Here is a 21,363-nt window from a genome sequence, read left to right on the forward strand (position 1 = left end):
TAATGAACTTATGTTACACATCAGGTGTACCATGAAATTCTGAGAGTCCTGTACTAGTGTTAAAAGTGTTGCGTTTTGTATAAAAAATAATTGCCATCTCGTTTATTGTAGTACTGACGAGAGTCTGGCCAATAGAGACAGGTGCAGAGTTGGACAGATTTCGCTGTACGACGGCCCTTTAGCTCAATTCGGTGAGGCCGGCAAGTATGGCGATCTGTTCGTTTCTGCTCTGAAATCGTACGGGATGCTGTGCATTGGACTATACAGGTACCGGTATGAAAAACTAACTATACATGTTTTGTAGTTTGTGAAATTAACATTAGAACTAGTGCCGTTAAAAGGGGTTTTGCTTAATATTATTAGTTTGCTACAAAAATTGCCCCACACTTCTGTAAATAAATTGTCATGAAAAATCTCTCATTTCGAATTTAAGTTCTCAAACTAACTTAATATAAATTTTAGTATTATGAATCTTGTGATTTATTGGGGGTTTTTGTAACAAAATCAAATAATAACAGCTATGATGTGAACGTTAAGTATTTGAATGATTGGATCTAATGATAAGCGATAATTGGGCTTGTCCCGTAAAAAATAAAATTAATAATGAGAGTCGAGACTAATGTACGAGTTAGGTAAGTTTTAGAGAAAGGAGACAAATGATTCGATGAGAAAGTCAAGAACTAAGAGTAAAATTACGTTGATGTAGAGGTCGGCTAATGACGAAGTGGGACGATTCGTTAAGGGACTTAATATTGAGGAGGGGTGTGGGCGAATTGAGACCTGCTGTTAGAGTGGATTAAGAGAACAAACATAGCTGACCCCATTAGTATGGGATGAAGTAAGTTAGAAATATATCGGACTAAAATTGTTATACTGCAGTTGTTCCATCGAACCAATTACTAAAACCAAATATATATATTAGAGTGTCCCTTATTTTGGACTTTTTCAAAATGTCATGCTCCCAAGGTCCTAAACTAGTCTAGTGGGTGAAAAAAAAAGGCCTAAAAGTTTCACCATCCAAATTCGAGATTTAACGCTGTGAAGTTTCCCATAAGAATAACATGGGATTATCGACATTTTTTTCAATATGTTCTAAAGATAAAAAAAAAATCTTAAAAAAATGGGACCAACGTGAGTCACTTGTGTATAACAAGAACTTTTACTGAAAAATTAAAAAATGAATTAGTCGGCCATTTTGCGCGTATTCAGAGTCAAAATATCGAGTTTTCCAGCTAAATTTCCGGTTTTTTCATATATTTTTTTGTTACGGCATATATAGGCAATATTATCATTTTCTCGCAGGCGAAACAAATGATTGATTCCTATGAATGTACATTATTTTTATCATAGCAAGAATATATTGTTACATTTCATTCATATATATGTACATATGTTCTATATATGTCGTAACAAAATAAATATATGAAAAAACTGGAAATTCGCTGGAAATCTCGAAATTTTGACTCTGCACATGCGCAAAATGGCCGACTTATTATTCATTTTTTAATTTTTCAGTAAAAGTACATGTTATACATGAGGACTCACGTTGGTCCCATTTTTTTAAGATTTTTTTTTTATGTTAAGAAAATATTGAAAAAAAATGTCGATAATCCCATGTTATTGTTATGGGAAACTTCACAGCGTTAGCGGCACGGGTAAAAATTGAGTTAGGGCGGTGAAACTTTTTGGGCCTTTTTTTTTTACTCACTAGACTAGTTTAAGACCTTGGGAGCATAAAATTTCGAAAAAGTCCAAAATAAAGGACACTCTAATATATATATATATATATTATATATACATATAATGTATACCATTTTAATACCAATAGCCTATTTTTTGAAATAGCTAGGCTTTACGAGTTTTATTTAGAGGGTTATTTGTGCATGCTTGTGACGTGTATTATTTTTCAACAACACTGTAAATCCGAAAATAACAACTCCGTAAAAGCATCCTGCCTTATCGACTTTCTGAGTGATGTCTTAGCTAACTATCTATAATGTACGGTTCAGGGCTACGCACATTAAAGTTTACAACGGGTGTTTGGTTTCAGAACCGAAGTTTTTATTCCAATGTCAATCGGACCCCTTTTAACGTACACATGTATTGTCTTTTTTACAAAGCATTTATAAAATATATTTGTAAACATATTTTAAAATGTATCTAACGATCGCTTGTGTTTGTTGTGTCCATTTTACTCCATTTGTTTCGTTTGATTGTGTGTATGTTTGCGGTAGGTAAATACTATGACGAAAGTTTTGACTTTCTTCGACATAACAATACACAAGAACGTCACCGTTCTTATTCGATTGTTTTTACGTTTTTTTTTACAGATTCAGAGACAGAAGCTCGTCCTGTGATGCATCATCCAAACGATACGTCATCACCAACCCGCCAGATGACTTTTCCCTCATGCCAACGGATCAGGTAACTGTGACTGTTATTAAACTATACAGGTTCCTAATTAACAAATTGACTCGGAACTAGCTAATGTTTTTTTTAAATTCTTTTATTGCGATTTAAAAATGCATGTATAAAGTTAACTACATACATGCAATGCCGGAGCGCAAAGGTGTAAGTTTAGGTTTTGGAATAAAATAATATTATAATCTGTGTGGTTCCTCCGTCAGCTGTTCGTTCACATGCAAACGGTCACTTAAAAAGTTTCAATTAAACTGCGAGACAGCTGTCGCGTGTGTAAATTTATAGCATGGCTCGTAGGCAATTTAGATTTTGATATTCTATTTTTAAATGCACTACTCAAGCTGGCGGTCACTGTCTTTCCGAGGTTTGGCCGTCGACCAAGTTCAATGCTTGACTGCTATTGCACAAGCACAATTTTTGTTCATTCAAAACTCGTCGTAACTTTATCGTAAATACGAATCTTATTAATTATAATTTTCTTTTGAACACTGTACAGGCAATTACGTTCGAGTAAAATGCACTCGATTAATGATATACGCACCTGAACTAATTTTTTTTTTAAATATAATTTGATTTCGAACAAATAAATGACCTATCGAAAAAAGAGTCATAATTACTGATCTAACAGTTATACATCACAGATTAACTTTTAAATTAATATTTTGCAAAAAATTGCCTCTATCTAACTCCCTAATAAATAGGGTGTGAGATGTCCTCTTAACGTGTTATTTTTTTTAATTTCCATTTGTTAATAACATTGTATAAATATTAGTAAATTGTAATTTTTTGGAATGTAACTAATTTTGAATGTATGATTTGTTCCTCTTAGGTTTTCGTTTTAATGCAATTTGATCCTGGGCTCGAGTACAAACCAACCAGCAGAAACGGCGGTCGGGTCAAAGACGACAACTCCTGACTATTGCTTTGTAGCGCTCTCACAGACGGTCCGTACTCGTACATATAAACCGCCGTTGGGTCAAGCGACCACTGAAAAGTTTAAATAATAATATTATGTTCAGTAAAGCTCAACATTTCGAACAACCGACACTCCGAAGCTGTGTCCTATTATTAAAGCGTCGTTAGTCACAGGACTTTTTTTGAAATTGTTTACCAAATATTACATTTCAACAAACGAACTGTGTCAATTTCCGAAATGATTCGTTGACTAAAAAATACACAGAGTAGCCTTCCTATCGCAGGGAATAGCACCGGCTAACACGCGTTCAAGTGGGATAAACGCCGAAAGCGATTGTGCCCATATTGAACTCGTGTTATCCGTCGCTACTTGTAACAACAATTATTAGTATACAATTTTTAAATATTTCCAAACTGTTGTGAAATGAGTTTTCAGTATTTTTAAAATTATGTTTTGACATGAAATTTACTGTTTTGAAAATGTTCTTTACAAAATGTTATATATAATCATATTTAAATAATATTTTTAATTAACATTTTTGAAATACAGAATTTCGTGTCAAAATGTCATTATAAAGTATTTGAAAAATATTAAAAACACGTTTGTCAACATTTTGGAAATATTTAAATGTTTTTTTTTTCTGTTTGGACGTCTACTCGGTATGTTATAAAACCGATCGTCTTAGTTGAGGGAAAGCGATCTAATCTGTAGTTTAAATTAATTTTTGTATTTTATATACCTATATTTTTTTAGTCGGGGTCAACTATATTGTTCTTGATTCGGGGGGAAGCAACATTAGATTCATATTATTTTTGTATTGAGAGTCTGTAGTAAAATATACCTATTTCAGTGGTTCGCTAAAGAACCTATCGAAGTGGCGAAGATAAAAAAGTATATTATATTATGTCGAGTGCAAAACGGAATCCCAGTGGCTGCGCTACACATCTCGTATCAAATCCTTGTACATAATATATTATTATAATAATAGAAAAATTGTGTATAGCAAACGATTGTTGAAAATTCTCATTGTCACTTCATTATTATCATACGACACGCTAAAAACTGTACGACTTGAAAAAAGCCACCTAATCGAAATGTAAAGGTCTTTTATATAGCTTTAATTATACCCTCTATAATTAATGTGTTTGTGATGCCCACCAAATACTGTCGAAGTCAGTATTTTCAATTCGATGTAATAATATTAATAGGATAAGAATATATATTATTAATCTGTACACACAAACTACGAATGTAATACCTATTATGATGTTATAGTACCTTCATATTTGATGGCGGATACTTAGTATATTGTATAATTTAGTACATTATAATGATTTTTGTGTATATATACCGAGAGAAAGATAATTCAATGAATTATTCAAAAGAAAAGTTCCATTTTAATTATCATAAAACAAAAAAATCGATTTTTCAGTAATATTATACTAATACAGTTGGATCACGAAGATTCGACAGATTTGTATGCAATTTGTGTTTGTAAATTTGTTGAATCCTCTTGATCCGTGTTGTGAAAATTCTAATAGCCAATCTAATGTCAAAAATTGCATCGGCCAAATTTAAAGAGGCACTGTAATTTTGCATACTAGAGCGGCTAATCGATGTAGTGTAATCGACACGAAATCTGTCATACGTTGTTATATTTGTCAACGATATTTTTTTGTTTTATGAAAATTAAGTACATACTATTATTATAATACAAAATTTAACACATTTTTCGTAAATCGGTTTTGAAGACGTTTAGCCCATAAGCGTTAAAAAATATTAATAATTATTGATATGTAAATTATTATTATATATATTAATTTCAAACATAATTTTGTACACTGCGTTACCGAATTTATAATTGTATTTCAATAGTCTGAATGTTATCTTTTTCGAAGGAAAAAACAAAAATAATTGTTTTGTTTGTGAGCAGCTATGTATTATTATTATCATAATGTTTAATATTATTACTATTATTATAATTTGTACTATTAATATTATTATCTACATTATATTATTAGTAGGTACGATACATAATTATAAATTATTATTATTATAATCATAAACGGCGGCTGTTTAATTTAATATTACGTTCTTGTTAAAAAAAGTAATTTATAATATTTTCGAAAAAAAAAAAATCACTAAATCAGCACTAAAGTCAGTTTTTTTTATACACGCAATATACGCGCGAACTTAGAAATAAAGTTCAGACAAAATGAAAAAATACAAAAAAAAAAGTTATGGAGAACAATTAGTTTGTTTATAAAATTACAATAATTATTATTGTTAAAATCACAGTTTCTATAAAATAAAATATTTATTCATAGCTGGCGGATCCGGCGAGCTTACGGGAAGCTTGTTATCATTCGATACTATATTTTTTTTATTGTTGCAAAGCGTTTTACACATTATAATAATTATCATCGTCATCATCATCATCATTATCATACTACTATTATTATTATTATTAGGTGCATTTTTTTCAATCAACGATTAGCAGTATAAAAAAATATACAAACAAATTTAATTTATTTTTGGCTTTCCAAGACAATCATAAGTATTTCTAAAGATACAAAAACGTAATAATTGTCATTATATGCGCAATAGCCACCTTAAACATATTATCTTATCCTTCTGACCTGCATATTGCTTTCTTAAAGTGAAATATAATTATATTGTTGTACGTATAACATTGTTATTCTATATTGTACCTAATATATCATAAATATATTATGATATATCTCGCAAATTAAAATCATACTGTCAAATTTTTTGTTAAACGTAAATCCCACAAAGTGTTAATTACAAAACTTTTTTTTATAAAAGACAAGTTTTTTAGTACTTAGTAACTTACATAAGTATCGCTTGACGTCATCAACGTTTTGTTTTGTTTTGTAATATTGGTTATGTTTGAAATTATTGTTGTTACATAATAATTATTGTTGTTTATTGCTAAATTGAAAAAAAAAAAATGAAATAATAAAAAAAACAAATGATATAAATATGTTTGTTATTGTATTTTTTTTTAACCATTTTGGAAAGTTTAATGTTGAAAGTCGACTTTGATGTAACTGCTAACACTATGTTATTTCAATTTAATTGTTTACAATTATTGTGTACAATTGATAATGGTAATAAGTACACTGTACATGTATTATTATGTACAAGTACTACGAAATTATTAATAAGTTGAATGTGGGTATGTGAAGGTTATACAGTCTTTTTGAATTGGTCAAAATTAAACAATTTTGTCGACTAACGTCAATGAATATTAATCCGATTGTAAAATTTGTAAATTTTCATTACAATTATACCGATTTTATTAGCGTCGAAACTATAAACAATATGTCTGAATGCTATACCGTATCATGAATAAATAATAATAACTTAGAGTCTCCAATTTCTTGATTCACCACTAAAATCATAACTATACTTATATAACTATACATGATAATATAAGGTGCTATTGAAATGCTCATGCTTTGTTCGGATTATAAAAAAACCGCCAAAAAAATATTTTTTAATTTTTTTAAATGCATTTATTTATTATATAGTATTATCTATATAGCGTGCATGTATTCGAAGATACACAATAATAACATTAAAATAACATATTTATGACAGTAATTCAATTATATAACAAAATATAAAATAATAATTATAAAACAATTTTTTTTTTTACAGTTTTATCAGAACCATTTTTTTTTACATTGTTATTATAACACAGGTCACTGGGTGCAATATCGCATGATGAATAAACGAACACTTGGTTACAATAACACGTTGCTTTTTATGTTTATTTACGTGTCAGTTATTACAAGGAGTAAATATGTGGAGACGGTTTAGCTCAAATAAGCTACGTCAATCACACGATATTCCGGCGATAATAATGAACTTTATACATTTTACAAAAAGAGGGTTTTATTTTTTATTGAACATTGAATATACAACTAAATGTGGGTTTTGGGACGAATGACGGACAGCTAAAGTTAGAGCCTATAAACCTTAATTGTCCGGAGTTCTGAAAAGGGCCGTTTTATCTGTTACCCGTACATGCAGTTTATGGCGGAGTTGTATATTTTTAGTATAATAAAACGTGTAATTCCAATATTATTTACAAGAAAATTGATACCAAAATAGTAAGTTATTTCATTACAACGTACAATTTTTTATATTTAAAAATAAAAAAAAACACTTCCCCTGTAATGACTACTGTGAAAAAGTCGTTATTGATTTCAGATAAGCAAATGATAAATTATACTTTATTGCAGTACTAAATATGGAGCTTATAAAAATTCAACATGGCTATTTATGTAGCTAAAAGTATGCCCATAATATTATTTTATGTTGGATCCAAAGTCAGTGGATTCTTGTTGGACTCCGAGAACAAAGCGTGAAAATATATATTTTGATTAAACTGTGCGAGTTTTCGACACGTGAAACGAATAAAATGCCTTTGGATTTTAATTATTAAAACGACACGAAAAATCGTTTCGTAAGTCTGGAACGAGCTCGTTTAATTGAAAACGTGATATAATTTTTATAACACATTTGCGTTTTTTAACCCCTTCCGACATTTTATTACACTACCAACTGCCAAAGTAACGCTATACCGTTTTCGGTCAATAAACTTCAATAACTCACAGCTCTAAAATTCTACTCCACATTATTAAAACTGCATCTTTTGGCTTTATGAATGGAGAATAATGATTCTACTGTATTAAACTCGATAAAATGATCTATTATTAAGGGATGCCCATGCAATACAATTTACTACGGTTAGACAAGTTATGTTCTGCAAATAACGTTTGAAAAAATATTTTAAATTTGTATAAAATTGTTAACTTTATTCATTCTAAACGTTTTTCTTAACTTTGATATTCATTATTGAAAATTTGGTTAGTGATTTAAAAGTTATTATCTTAAAAAGCCACCACAGTAGTGGCGTCGGAGCATAGTGAGATTAATTTGAACAAATTATCATCTAGGCTATTCTGTAACTTTAGTTCTTGCTTATTATATACATTCATAACGTATCGTTGCACTAACTTTTTAAAACAAATAGCTTTTATCCGATAGAATTCTATGTCAGCAAAGTGCATATCTATGTCTTTTTCCATTTTAACTAAATTTTCTGTCATTCTAAATACATTATACTACAACCGCAAACTCATGATAACCGAGTTTAATTAACACGTAGGAGTATTAAAAAAGAACAAAAATGTATCTTGAAGCATAATATTGTTTTTCGACCGGACTCGAATTACTTATATTATTTAATCGACAAGTTATGTTGAGTTATAGTTATTTTATGGTAAAAAGTAGGTACGCAATATAATAAATGGTGATAAAAAAAAAAAATCGGCACGTGTAGTATATTTATGATTTCATTTCCTTATGGAAGTCGGCGCGAATTGCAGACATATGTGTACATCGAATGCGAGCAGATTCGTTTTGCAATAATAGGAGCATGCAGGCCGTTTAATAGAAGCAGGGTGAAAATGGCTTGTTTCAAACGAAGACGAAGGGTCAGCATGCTGTATATGTCATAAATGCATAAAATATTGTTCGCGTTATTATAACAAATATTCTAGAACCGAATGTCAATAAATATCCAAAAAGCTACCATCCGATTCATGATACATTGCTTCAACCTCGACCTTTAGTGTTAAGAATAATTTCTCGTCCCCGATGCACATAAATTACACCGTTTCGTGCCGCGGCAACAATCCTTTGCCTAGCCAACCATCTACTCCGTGAAAAAAATATTAGCTTCATAAACTGTGTAATTTATATAAATGTTGTATAGGTTTTAGTATATAATATTGTTGTATACGAGTTATAACTTCCAACCGGACACTATCGAATGACATTATTATCGAAAAACAATAATAAAACTTGTTCCGTTGTACATAAATTATATTTTTACAGCAATAAAACATTCTAATAATTTAGTTTGAAATAAAATTCAATCATATGAGATAGATGTGTTGTGTGTTAAATAAAATATCATTCCGGCCGCGGCCCTGAAAAATATGTATGAATATTGAATTACTGTTGTTACAATCAGAAAGTGGCCAACCCATCTTTTCATATTTTCATGAATCGCAATACAAGTTCCAGTTGTTATTTGAATGGAAGCTGTCAATGTAAACCGAAATAATTAAAACCAAAATGGTGACCCGCGTACAGGTGATTCATTAAGGATAAGACACTCGTTTTCTATTAAAATAATTGAAACTTTGTAGTTTTTCTTTGAATCAAGGTAAATGTCATATTTTTCATACGATACAAAACAACGACCGTAGACTACTTGCGCAACATGTTACGCGCACATATTGATAATGCGTACTATATCGATATTTTCTAGTCAGCGATTATTTGTTCATTTAGCCTTAGATCAGGTGAGCTTTCGAATGTAATGTTAGGTTACCATACACGGGCGCAGTAGTTAGTTCTTGATATTTTTCTAGACAGCCTAAAATTATTAAATTAATTATTATCAAATGTATAATTTTTCATTGTATTATTTGTATTAAATGTATTATTTTTTATTTTATTAAATGAATTATTATTATTAAATAACATTTTTTTACCTTTCTAGGAGAAAGCGGATAATGTGTTTAAGTATAATGTGTAATATTTAACTAACTGTGTAAATTGTAATTTAATAAATGCTGTTTTAATTTACTATACTTGGAATATGCCATTGTGAGTTTAGTAAAATATGGTTGAGAACTGTAACTAAATATAAGTTTTCATATTTTTAATTTAATATAGATGTATGAATATTTCTTCTAGTAAAACTTGTAGTTGAGAATTCTCATTAGCATACCAGTTTTCCGGTGCTTTAAGGGTTTAAAGTATTAAGTATGTCTTATAAAATGATTAGCAATATAACATTCTTTAAAAGGTGATTGATTTGACTAGGTATGTTTCAGCTAATATATTTTTTAATTTTCCTACAATTTTTTTTTTTTGTAGATTTTCTGAACTAAAGTAACCAATATTAGTACGCGCATAACTAAGCATTTTTCGTAGTATTAATAACTTCAGAATTGTTTTTTTTCTTATCGCGCCGAATTAATAAAAAAAGTTATAAAACCAATGTTACTTAAATGCACAGGCTCGAATGAATACTAAATATTACGTTATAGTGGGATAATATTTATAAAGTATTTTTTTCATCTACTAGTAATGTTTGGAATCATTAAAATACTTTTTTGAAAAATAAAAAATAAAAGTCACCTTAATATTTTGCTTTATTATGATTACTTCAAGTTTTTTTTTTTTTTTTAAAAGGGTTTTTTATAACATTATGGGGCCAAAGGTAATCATAATTACAGTTTATTAAAATAAAATAATATACATAGTAATGTGTAGGTATAGGCTGTGTAAGTAAGTATTTTTATTTAAACCATTAATATTTATAAAGCCTAAAACTTACAGAAATGTTTCGAAGCTAGGATCTATACCGTCTTTACCGCAAATGGATATATTAACAGAAACGGCTCTTTGAATTGAAAATAAACGGTAAAACTCAGTGAAGTCAACTGACTTCACTGAGTTTCTGACTTCACTTGAAACTTCAAGAAATCCATTGTAAATGTTTCGACTTGACCACAATTTATAGCACCTGAATCGACTACGAACATAATTAGACACTTTCTTGACCTTTTGGTTAATTTAAACAGTTCCATTATCCAAATGACGTAATTTACATTAGTCACTGCTTGGTAAGTTTACAGGAAATGTTTACCCAAGCGTTTCCAGTGTATATATAAGTTATAATATCCACTGAATTGTCTAAAACCGAAATCTATTGAATTGTGTACCATTTAAATTACAATGTATGATTTTATGAGGTAATCAATACAATGGTAGAAAAATAATATTATGCACTGCCGTGACAGCATTTTTAACGTGACGGAATTAGGTTTGCTAAGAAGTACGTTTTTCAGTTTTAAGCACGTGTTCGTGGTTAAAAAAAAATCGTTTTACAAGAGCGGATTATTTGAACATTTGTAAAGGAAAACAAATCACATTTCAAATGAGAAATCTGAATTTGTGCGTCCCTCGTTTTTCCGTGTTATTTTTCACCAAAATTGGACAGCGGACTATGAATTATTAATGATTTTTTTTTGCCGTTGCCGATCTCATGACGGATGTTTGAGGGTATAAGGTTTTTCTTTATGGGTTCGGTCGCCTTTTGGAAATTAGACTTTCGAGAAGGAAATATTTTATATTTTCGCAGTGGTCGGAAAAAGATATATTACATTTTCTTTTTTTTTTTATTTTGCTCCACCCGGACATAACGACTTATTCAATTTAGATACACGGTATGCTTTTCTATCTGACGGACGTCAGACAATTAGTCTGACTTTGAGCCGAATAAATTACATCGTTTTGGTATCGTTTAAACGCTGGAGTTGTACGTTTAGTTTAAGTTATAAAGATTTCCAAAGTATGATATTTACTGATTTAGAAATAAAAAGAAGGCATATATATATATATATTATATTAATTATATATTATATTTATTGTTATATTCCATAATTTGTATGGAATATTCCTGGATAAAGAACAATTGTTACACGCTGTCAAATCAAAAAATATCATTATCTTTTTTCTCCAGAAGGATGAAAAATTTTTCTTTGTTTCACTTTTAGCGCGATTTGGAACTTTAGGTTTGAAACTGAAGATAGTTCTATAAACGCAAATCTGTATACATACTTTTTTTATTAAGGGAACACCAAAAAAATATGAAAAAGTACTATATTAAACTTCCGGGTTGCTGTGTTTACAGGTATCAGAAAAAGATTTTCATTATATTGTTAATTACAATTTCACAGTGAAAAGGAGTTATTTTCCTAATTTTTGTTGGATAGGTTTGATTTTTAATATTTTTTTTTAATTAACGCGATATGATGCATATTGTATGCAAATTACAGTCTGACTGTTGGAAAATTGCTAGTTCACTGTCTGGCGTGACCAACCACTGATTTTGGGAAGTATTGCATTTAAATGTGGTAAAACTTTTTCTTTGAAAACTTAAATGTAAATGGTATAATTTCTGTTATATCTATTAAAAGTTTATTTGTTTAAAATCAAGTATTTTCGTTAGAATATTAATACTTAAATACGAATCTGTATGAAAATCAGTAATCTATTCTAATTATTATTTGTAATTTGATTAAAAGTTATTTTTTGGTGCACTAAGTTTACCAACAACTCTGTTACCATTAAAGAAATCTCTTCAAAAATTATTAAAGTAGCCAGCCAAAGTTTGTGTCCTAAAATGAATGTTATGAAAAATCTTTTGGAGTAATATCGATTACGGAGATTAGACGCTATGGTAGTTTTTGTCCAAAGTTTGAAGTTTTGGAACTGTTGAGCCAGAATATTATACCACCGCCTTGTCCCGTCAAAGATAAGACCGACATCTAAACGTCGTCATCATAAGAACCGTCAGTGGTGATTTACATCCGTCGAAACAACCAAAGTATTGTTTGAAAACACCCCCGCAGCAACGGTGGTCGTTACCGTTACCGTTGCTAGGGTCCAACCGCTACTGAAAACCAGTTGACATTAATGGCTGCACTTAACCGGTGTATATTATATCCATAAATTTCTGGTTTGTTTATTACACAGTCATTTTTTTTTTGTATTTGTTAGAGTACATGATCTACCTACTGTTTTTTTGTTCAAGTTCTTCATATTGTATAATATTGTGTATTATGTAAACAGATTATTATATATTGCTAATTGATGTCGTGGCCGAGAGTGTTACCGCTGCAGTGCTTCTCTACGCACTAGCCACGGTTCGAATCTCGGTTGCTGGCCGTTTCTCTAGCTGGGCGGGCAACCGTCTTAAAAGAGAAATGCCACCCTACTGTTATGGAAGGCAACGCGAAACCACTGCTCCATACCCATTAACCTAACCTCTTCAGGATGGCAACTCTTGCTACTTGTAAAGTAAGTTGTCCAACCGATCTAAAAAAAAAGAAAAGAAGAACGTGGTCAATTATTGCATAGCTCCTAAGGACCCTAAAAATAAAAAAGGTAGGATCGAAAATATTAATAGTTTATAATTTAATGTAATATATATATAACGTTAAACGTTGAATCTTATAATACCTGTACATCTTAAAATGTTTTACTTAAAATCTATTTTGGAAAGGCAACCCTCCCTCTTAAGTTTATATTTTTTAAATGTTAAACTTAATGCGTTAGTATTTAGTGAGCAAAACGTGTGAAGTTTAAAAAGATATATCGTATACGGTTCACTAAAAATTCTCGATCAGTTCTTGAAGAGGAAAAGAATATGTGTACAAAATCGCATAGCAAAGTAGAATCCAAAGTTGTCATTGTTTATATTGTAATATATTACTTAACTTAACCTAAACATTTAAAAATAAAACTATGTTTATCTTTACATAATTTCATAATTCATTTATACCTATGCTAGTTAAATAAATGAATAGTGTTTCACGAATAGTTTATTTATGTACAGGGGTTAAAGTGGGGGGGACGCAGGGGGACTCAGTCCCTCTACCTCTAATGGTGGTTAAAAAGCGTCCCCTTTAACAAATTATTAGCGTAAGGTACACCGTACCGCTCCAATTATAACCAAACATTAGTCAATATAATTCAGAATTCCGTTGAGATTAAATTTTGGTTTTTATTTTTTTATCAATTGTTACTTTACTTTTATCAAATGTATTTAATAAAAATTATGGACTATCTAATATATGTGTAAAAATAATTGATTTTATTAGTTATTTGTAAATGGCTATACTGTGATAAATAGGTATACGATTAGCCCATAAGTGATAACATATATATATATAGGTAAAGTGTGAATGTATGATTCTTTTAAGCATGCTCACCCCACCATGCATAGAATTTGAATTTTTTCTTGTACAATTTAAAGCACTAAAAACACTACATTTTTATGATGTATATATTTTTTGTCTAGGTGATTTTTTTAGTTTTCTTAAAAGACAACCACTACTTACAACTTAATATTATAAGAAAAAATATTCTCTTTCAAAACGTTAAATTTGTATAAAACACGAGTTATTCTTAAAAAATGTTGTATTATTTGTGGTTTAAATTTTTTATGAAATAAATTACAAATTTGAACATTATTCAGGGATAAAAGTGGGATGAGTATGTTACACAATCCCTGTTTCTATATTACATATACTATATGCATTAGACATTATTCATAAAATTATATAATATGGAACGCTTTAAACTATATGGAGACATTAGTCCCCCCTGTATTTTTTTCCCACTTTAAGCCCTGTTTATGTATTGTGTTAAATATTTCCAATATTTAAAAAGTTAGCAAAGTTGGATCAAAGCAATTTTTAAATTTGAATATGATTTTATCACAGTCAAACGATTCGATGCGAATCTGGAAAAAATAAAAATCCAGCACAGGTTAACCCAGCATAGTCCAAATCTAGCGCAGTTTAAACTAGTACAGTGTAAGCCAGCACAGTATAAACCAAGCATAGTCTGATCTAAGCATAGTTCAAACCAGTACAGTATAAACTATAAATCACACATTTTTCTAAAATTTGATCTAATTTTTTTAAAATTTTATTTGGTTATATTAGAGTACTCATATAATAGTCATAATACAAAATGTTAAGTTCCTAAACCCAAAATTGCTTTCAAAATCCAAATTTTAATTTTTTTCGTGTTTTTTCTTAATAAATGAAAAAGTTGACAACATATTTTTTTACACACTACAGGAATGTGTTCTGACTAATTTTTACGTCTTAAATCCTAAAATTGCACCGAAAAAAAAAATTCTAAACTCTTTCCCAGGGGGCGGGGTTATTGAAATTGGGTTTTGAGGGCATATGTAGATTGTGGCGTGCCTTTTATAAATGTTCTATAAAATTTCAAATTGATCCGAAAGTTTTTAGCATGGAACATGCTTTAGCCTTGGCCTCCCAGATGGAAAACGACACAAAATAACGACGTGAAATAGCGACACGGAATAGCGTGAGCGGCTCTACTTCTGTTAAGATTGATTTGAATGCACCGGATTATTTTGATGTGGTCGGTCCCTGTGCCTCTTGCCTTAGCACCTCTACTCAAATTATGCTGCACGACTGAAATGGGCGTTGCAGTCCCCATTACGTCTCTGATGCGGCGCTCATATACACTGTGTAACATACAACATGTAAGATGCCATCGAAATAATAACGAGTCGTCGTCATCGTGCATACGTTTTGGCCAGAACTATAATTAAGACTAAACTATCGTTATAAATCGCAAGGAGATTATAGATCAGAAATGATCACTATACAGGAGCCAGCAGGCTAAAGCATGTTCCATGTTTTATAATTTTAGCCGTTAGGCTTTAAGTAGACTGTAACTTTTCGCTTATAAGTTATAGCGTGTTAAAGTTTAAAGTTGAAAAACCAGTAAATTTTTTTTAAGTTTTTCCCGGTTTCGGAGGTGAAGTACGAATTCCATACGACTTTGGATCTATAGAGCTGCTACTTGAGTAAATCGGTCCAGAGGAAAAAAGTTTTCTTGTTTACAGTCGCAAAAAAAAAACACGACAAAAGTAGAAATAACCCCTTCTCATCTTCGCATCGAAGTTAAAAGCTAATTTATACAAATTGCATGAAAATATACTTACACAAATAATTATACGAGTATTTCCCCTGAGCTATGATGTAGATATGGAAAAATGTTATAGTTTTAGTTTTTTACCTAAACATATATTATCTATGTATATATTGGTTCCATTAATCGTTTTGGAAACTAAATGTATTTTCATTATTTATATTGTAATTTGTAAGCTATGTTCAATCAGATATAGTTTTTTAATAGGATTTGTATGTAAATCATCTAAATTCCATTTAACTTTATATTTTAGATTATTCTAGGGACTATATGAATCCGGCATTTCACTAATGAGTTCTAAAAGGTTCCTTAATAAATAGCACAGATGGTAATATGAATAACACAATATTTATCTTATTTGTGTCTTGTGGCTTTAGAGTGGAGACCCATTCAGAGTCAAAGATTAACGATAGGATTATTTTAGAGATAAATTTATTTTATTATTTTTTCGTACCTTTAATAATTATGACTTATGTACAATTATCTGTTACAATTTTTTGAAAACGACGATAACTCCTCTTGTTTTTATTTTTAAAAGAATACATATGTTTACAAAAGTCTCTGTATGGTACGTTTTACCATCCCGCAAAAGGTCTAACAAATTGGCTTCACACCAGCGATGGACACCAAACAGGGTAACAGACAATTTCTGACAGCTCTGCGTCTTTCTTTTACTCTCTTCCAGCTTTCTCTCATTATTTCTTATTCTCCTATCCTAGTACTCTCGCGTATCGTACCTATCATTTTATCATTTTCGTTCAGTGTTCTCACCCGTTTACCTTGTGTAGTATGCGATAGAGCACGCGTTAAAACATGACAGTTCTTATAATGTGCATAGTGTATAAAGCAATCATAGTCAATCAATGTGTACTCGAACGACGGAGACGGTATATAAAATGATGGATTACAATGTGTAGTGCAGATTATGACGAAACAGGAAACTATGATCTATATTCTATATGAAAAATATTTATGACCAAAAAGTCGTTCGAAAAACAGATGTGATTAAGAGTGATAGTAATTGACACTATAATATTAACAAAATTGGCTTTAAAAGTGAATAAAATACGAGGTTTACTAAACATTTTTTATTATATACTGTTCAGATCAACTTCACAGAAAATAAGTTACAAATAACTTTGTTATTATGTAAATTAAGATACAGATTATATAATTTGAATTTTAAATTGCAACAACTCTTAAGTTTTGATATTTAAATTGTATGCATATTTTTTATAATGGGAAAGAGAGATATTATATAAATTATTAAAGATTAAATAATTTGATGAAGGTTTTTAAAAATTCTTACTTGTCAGATGAAGTATCAGTTTGCCTTTAGCTGCTTATCTTAATTAAACTATTCAACTGTCTTTTTACACTATTTTAAGCTTTTGCTATTTTACTTGATGTTATAAATATATTTAGAATTCAATTTTTTCAATAAAAATCTAACGCATTTTGTTTTGTATCAATATTATGAATTATGATTGTTAAACTTAAATGCCAAATGTTCTGCGTGCGTTAACTATTTTTAAATGAAAGTATTACTTTTATTAGTAAATCTCAATATTCATTATTAATATTAATATTTATAATATAATTGTTTGATCAAAATAGTTACATCAATTTTCAATCAACAATTAATTAGAAAAAAAATACATCAGGTATATATAAAAAATGTAATACTCGATTTCTATTAAACTACACTTCCACGAATAAAATAATATTAAATGAAGAGTTACAATCATTTTTACTATTTAAATCCTTGATCGTGTAAATATTTAAAGGGCTTTGCTTTAAAACAGCTGTCTGTTTCCAGTCTAATCAACTTTACTCGCCTACTGCATTATATTCTAATGAATGTTGTATTTAATTTGAACTCGTTTAAATATTGAGTACATTCAGTTTGTAAATTTCATTAGCAGTCATACTTTTAAACTAATTAAAACACTACATATATTATACATAAAGGTTTAACTCAACATTAGACAGAATCGTTTATCAACAAAACATAATTTTTGTATTACATGGTAAATATATTACTTCGAATTAAAATGAAAATTTATAAACAATTTATCAAAAGAATATTTTAAACAATAAGTATTTTAAATAAATCTAATATTAACTGGTAAAAAAATAATAGTTTTAATCATTGAGAAAATGAGAATTTGTGGTTTTAAAATATTTATAATATCGCAATCGCTTGTTATTTTGTATATAAATCTTAAATACATATATATATATATAAACATTATGAAAAAAAATAAACTAATCAAACCCAGTGAGGTATTAAGTGGTTCACGATACTTTGATCACCCTATATATAAATACATAGGGATATAGGAATATAGGATTATAAAATAAATATATATATATATTATATAATCGATAACCCGTTTTGGATAACTATTTTTAAAGTTATAAGAGTTTAAAATTTAGGATTCGAACCGGCGACTGTGCGCGCGTTGGAACCGCCGTCATAGTCCATTCGGCCACTCCGTCACACATATATATCATACTGAAATAGTTACTTTAAAAAATCAAAACCTAAACATTATCATATAAGAAGTGCAGACATTTTGAAAAAATTATGCATAGTGATTTTTTTAAAGTAATCCATTTAATATCTCATAAGGTTTAATTCTTAGAAAATTACATTTTTTAAAACTATAAAAGATTGTGAAAAATTAAAATCAAATTGCATTATATCACAGCGGAAAAAAACATTAACTAATTAAACCTTAAGAGATATTGAGTGGATCACTTAAAAACACCTTGTATGGAAGAATTAATAATTTATTCTCGGATTTAATAACCCTCTTCAATGAAACTCACAATTCATGTTAAACTTCATATAACCTAAAGTATACAATGATGTTCTATTGAAACAAAGTGGGTACTTTCGAAGACATTCGAATAGAAAACCGTTTGGCCCCCACGAGAATATAATATGTATGGATAATAAAAAGACCTATTTCATTTTATGAAAAATTAATTTTACATGAGTAAAAATTATTTAACATTACTTTGTTTTATTAAAATAATTTTGGGAAATTATTGAACTACAATATTTAAGAAAATAAATATGCAAGTACGTTTATCGAGAGAATTTATTTCATATTAGTATTAAAATAATATATTGCTTCACGTATAATACTTGTTCTTTCAGTGGTTATTATATAAGTTTTAATGCTTTGCTGTTTTTCAAAAAAGGTTTAGTTTAATATCAATCCATTGTTCCACACAAAAAAAGTCATGCTTTTAATACATTATTATTAATATTTCTACAGACAATAACTTGTACAACATAATATTATACCATCATATTATGACGTCATTGTGGTTATTATTAAGTATTAGCAAATCGTTTCAAATACACTCGTGTCTGAGCAAACAAGTATATTTTATATCGTAACCATAATACAAATTTGAGTCAACAACATCCATTTGAACAAACGTCGCATAAAATAATGATCAGAGTTTCTTGTATAAACGACAACGAGATATCTTAAAACACGGTTTAAAAACTGATATTATGTTTAGGTATTAAATTATATAGTCAATTTTTCTTTCTCTTTCTTACTCTCTCTGTCTGCTTTTCTCTCTCTCTCTCTCTCTATTGCACATTTTCTGGCTTTCGAACATTCAAAAATCGTATCATTATACTTGAGGTTGTACGTTTCCATAAGCAAATGAAACCGGCAGCCATAACTCAATATCGCAAACCACAATGAAATCCTTAAACTTGAGATACAAACTGTAATCGAAAGTTATCTAAGTCGAATAGGAAGGGTTGTTATCGACCAATGTTTGGTCAATGGCGGCGAGGATGGTGACCGTCCACGATTAATCATTATCGTTTTGGCGGAAACTATGTTTACCATCGTATACAGTAGACTATTTATACTGCTGTATACTTTCGTTATCCTTTTACACCCTATAGCCTACACCCAACAAACTTATGATACAACACGAATACCACTTTATAGTATTTACATACAAGTGATACGGATTTACAATTATATTCCCTCGGTTTCTGGCCGTCTTGATATTGTTAAGCCCGAACCATTACGCTAAGTTACAACAAACAGAAATTACAATAATAGTTCATAACAGATTGTCCTATGAGCTCTCATGAAACCAAAGGATATTGAAATATGCATAACATGTGGGGAAACACATATTATAATTCGCTGTCGCAGCCATTTCAACATAAGAGCCCAACATCAAATCTCATTACTGAAGTCTTAAGTTCATCCGAAAAAAACTTTGAAAACATACTAACATACTTAAAAAAAATGTATGTGAATAATTAAATTAAAAAAAATAAACATTTATTGAAAAAAACAATTAACTCCCAATACGTCATTATTTATGTAATTATCGTATAGTAGATAATGTTGTAAAGCTAATAATCTTTGGTTATGATGTTTTAATTGTATAAAAATAAAGGAAATTAAATAAGTTTATTGTAGACACTAGCATAATAGTAAAATGGTGAAAATTTGATCATTTGTTATCAGTCCATATGCCATGGCAATATATATTATATATTCCAATAAAAAGTATTTGGAGGGTTATTATTTAAAAAGTAACAGAGCTCCTTAAGTACAACCTCCTTCAAAGCTTTGTAACTTTATATTTCAAAAAAATGAAAATGTAAGAAAACTTGATAAATATACTATTTATGTACCGTAGGACGTAGGTAGGTAGTATAAAGGATAGACTTATAAGATATACTAAATTTTCATTGGAAATCCGTTTGTATTGTAAAACCCTGCAAAAGCCATTGAACGACAAAGGGCTAAATCAAACTGATTCTACCATAAAAAATGATAACTTCTGTATCCTCGATAGAGTGTACACAAAACAAAATTATAGGTACTTAATCATTTGAAGTACTTGTAAAAGCAAAAGCAAACAGGACGACAGACCAGTAGCAGTAATGAGACTTTTTTCACCTCGGAAAATGTAGTCGATATTAAAATAAATACAAAAAGTGTAAATCCTGCATTGATAAAAATAAAAACATACATAATACATTTTCATGAATAATATTTTAAATTATAACTATTCAGAAATTACACGCTTTGGCTATTGTTGCGTTTAGTTTTTTTTTACCTTTCTATTTTTTTAGTCACGTCGATTTTTGAAAAAACAAATTGAATCCGGTAAATTGACAAAAGGTTTACAATTAAAGAAACAACTAGTATACATATTTTCGAAAAGAAATTTCAATAACTATCACGTTACAAATGTTTCAAGTTTTTTTACTAGGAAATCAGCTGTAGAGCATTTAATGTGAATTATTATTTATTACATTGTGTAAGTGCACCAAATATGCACGAATACAAAATTGGAGCATATAGACG

General features: G+C 29.5%; 1 protein-coding gene across 11 annotated transcripts in view; it reads left to right on the plus strand.

Annotated features, from left to right (window-relative positions):
* LOC126839040 (calcium-activated potassium channel slowpoke) overlaps positions 1 to 5,265 on the plus strand; it is a 49,511-nt gene extending 44,246 nt beyond the window's left edge. For 7 of the 11 annotated variants that reach the window (XM_050573972.1, XM_050573968.1, XM_050573974.1 and 4 more), the window contains 3 exons: positions 112 to 267; positions 2,331 to 2,424; positions 3,251 to 5,265. In XM_050573972.1, coding sequence (XP_050429929.1) covers positions 112 to 267; positions 2,331 to 2,424; positions 3,251 to 3,337 — 337 coding nt within the window. In that variant the 3' untranslated portion in view covers positions 3,338 to 5,265. Of the gene's footprint in view, positions 1 to 111; positions 320 to 2,330; positions 2,425 to 3,250 lie in introns of those variants that run through there. The other 4 variants (XM_050573963.1, XM_050573966.1, XM_050573965.1 and 1 more) reach the window with 2 other exon arrangements.
* The last annotated feature ends 16,098 nt before the right edge of the window (positions 5,266 to 21,363 follow it).

The sequence above is a fragment of the Adelges cooleyi genome, unplaced genomic scaffold (genome assembly GCF_023614345.1).
Source record: "Adelges cooleyi isolate 19-005CV unplaced genomic scaffold, UGA_ACOO_1.1 ACOO_flye_CR_arks_rails_tigmint_CR_PRNA_30, whole genome shotgun sequence".
Taxonomy (NCBI): domain Eukaryota; kingdom Metazoa; phylum Arthropoda; class Insecta; order Hemiptera; family Adelgidae; genus Adelges; species Adelges cooleyi.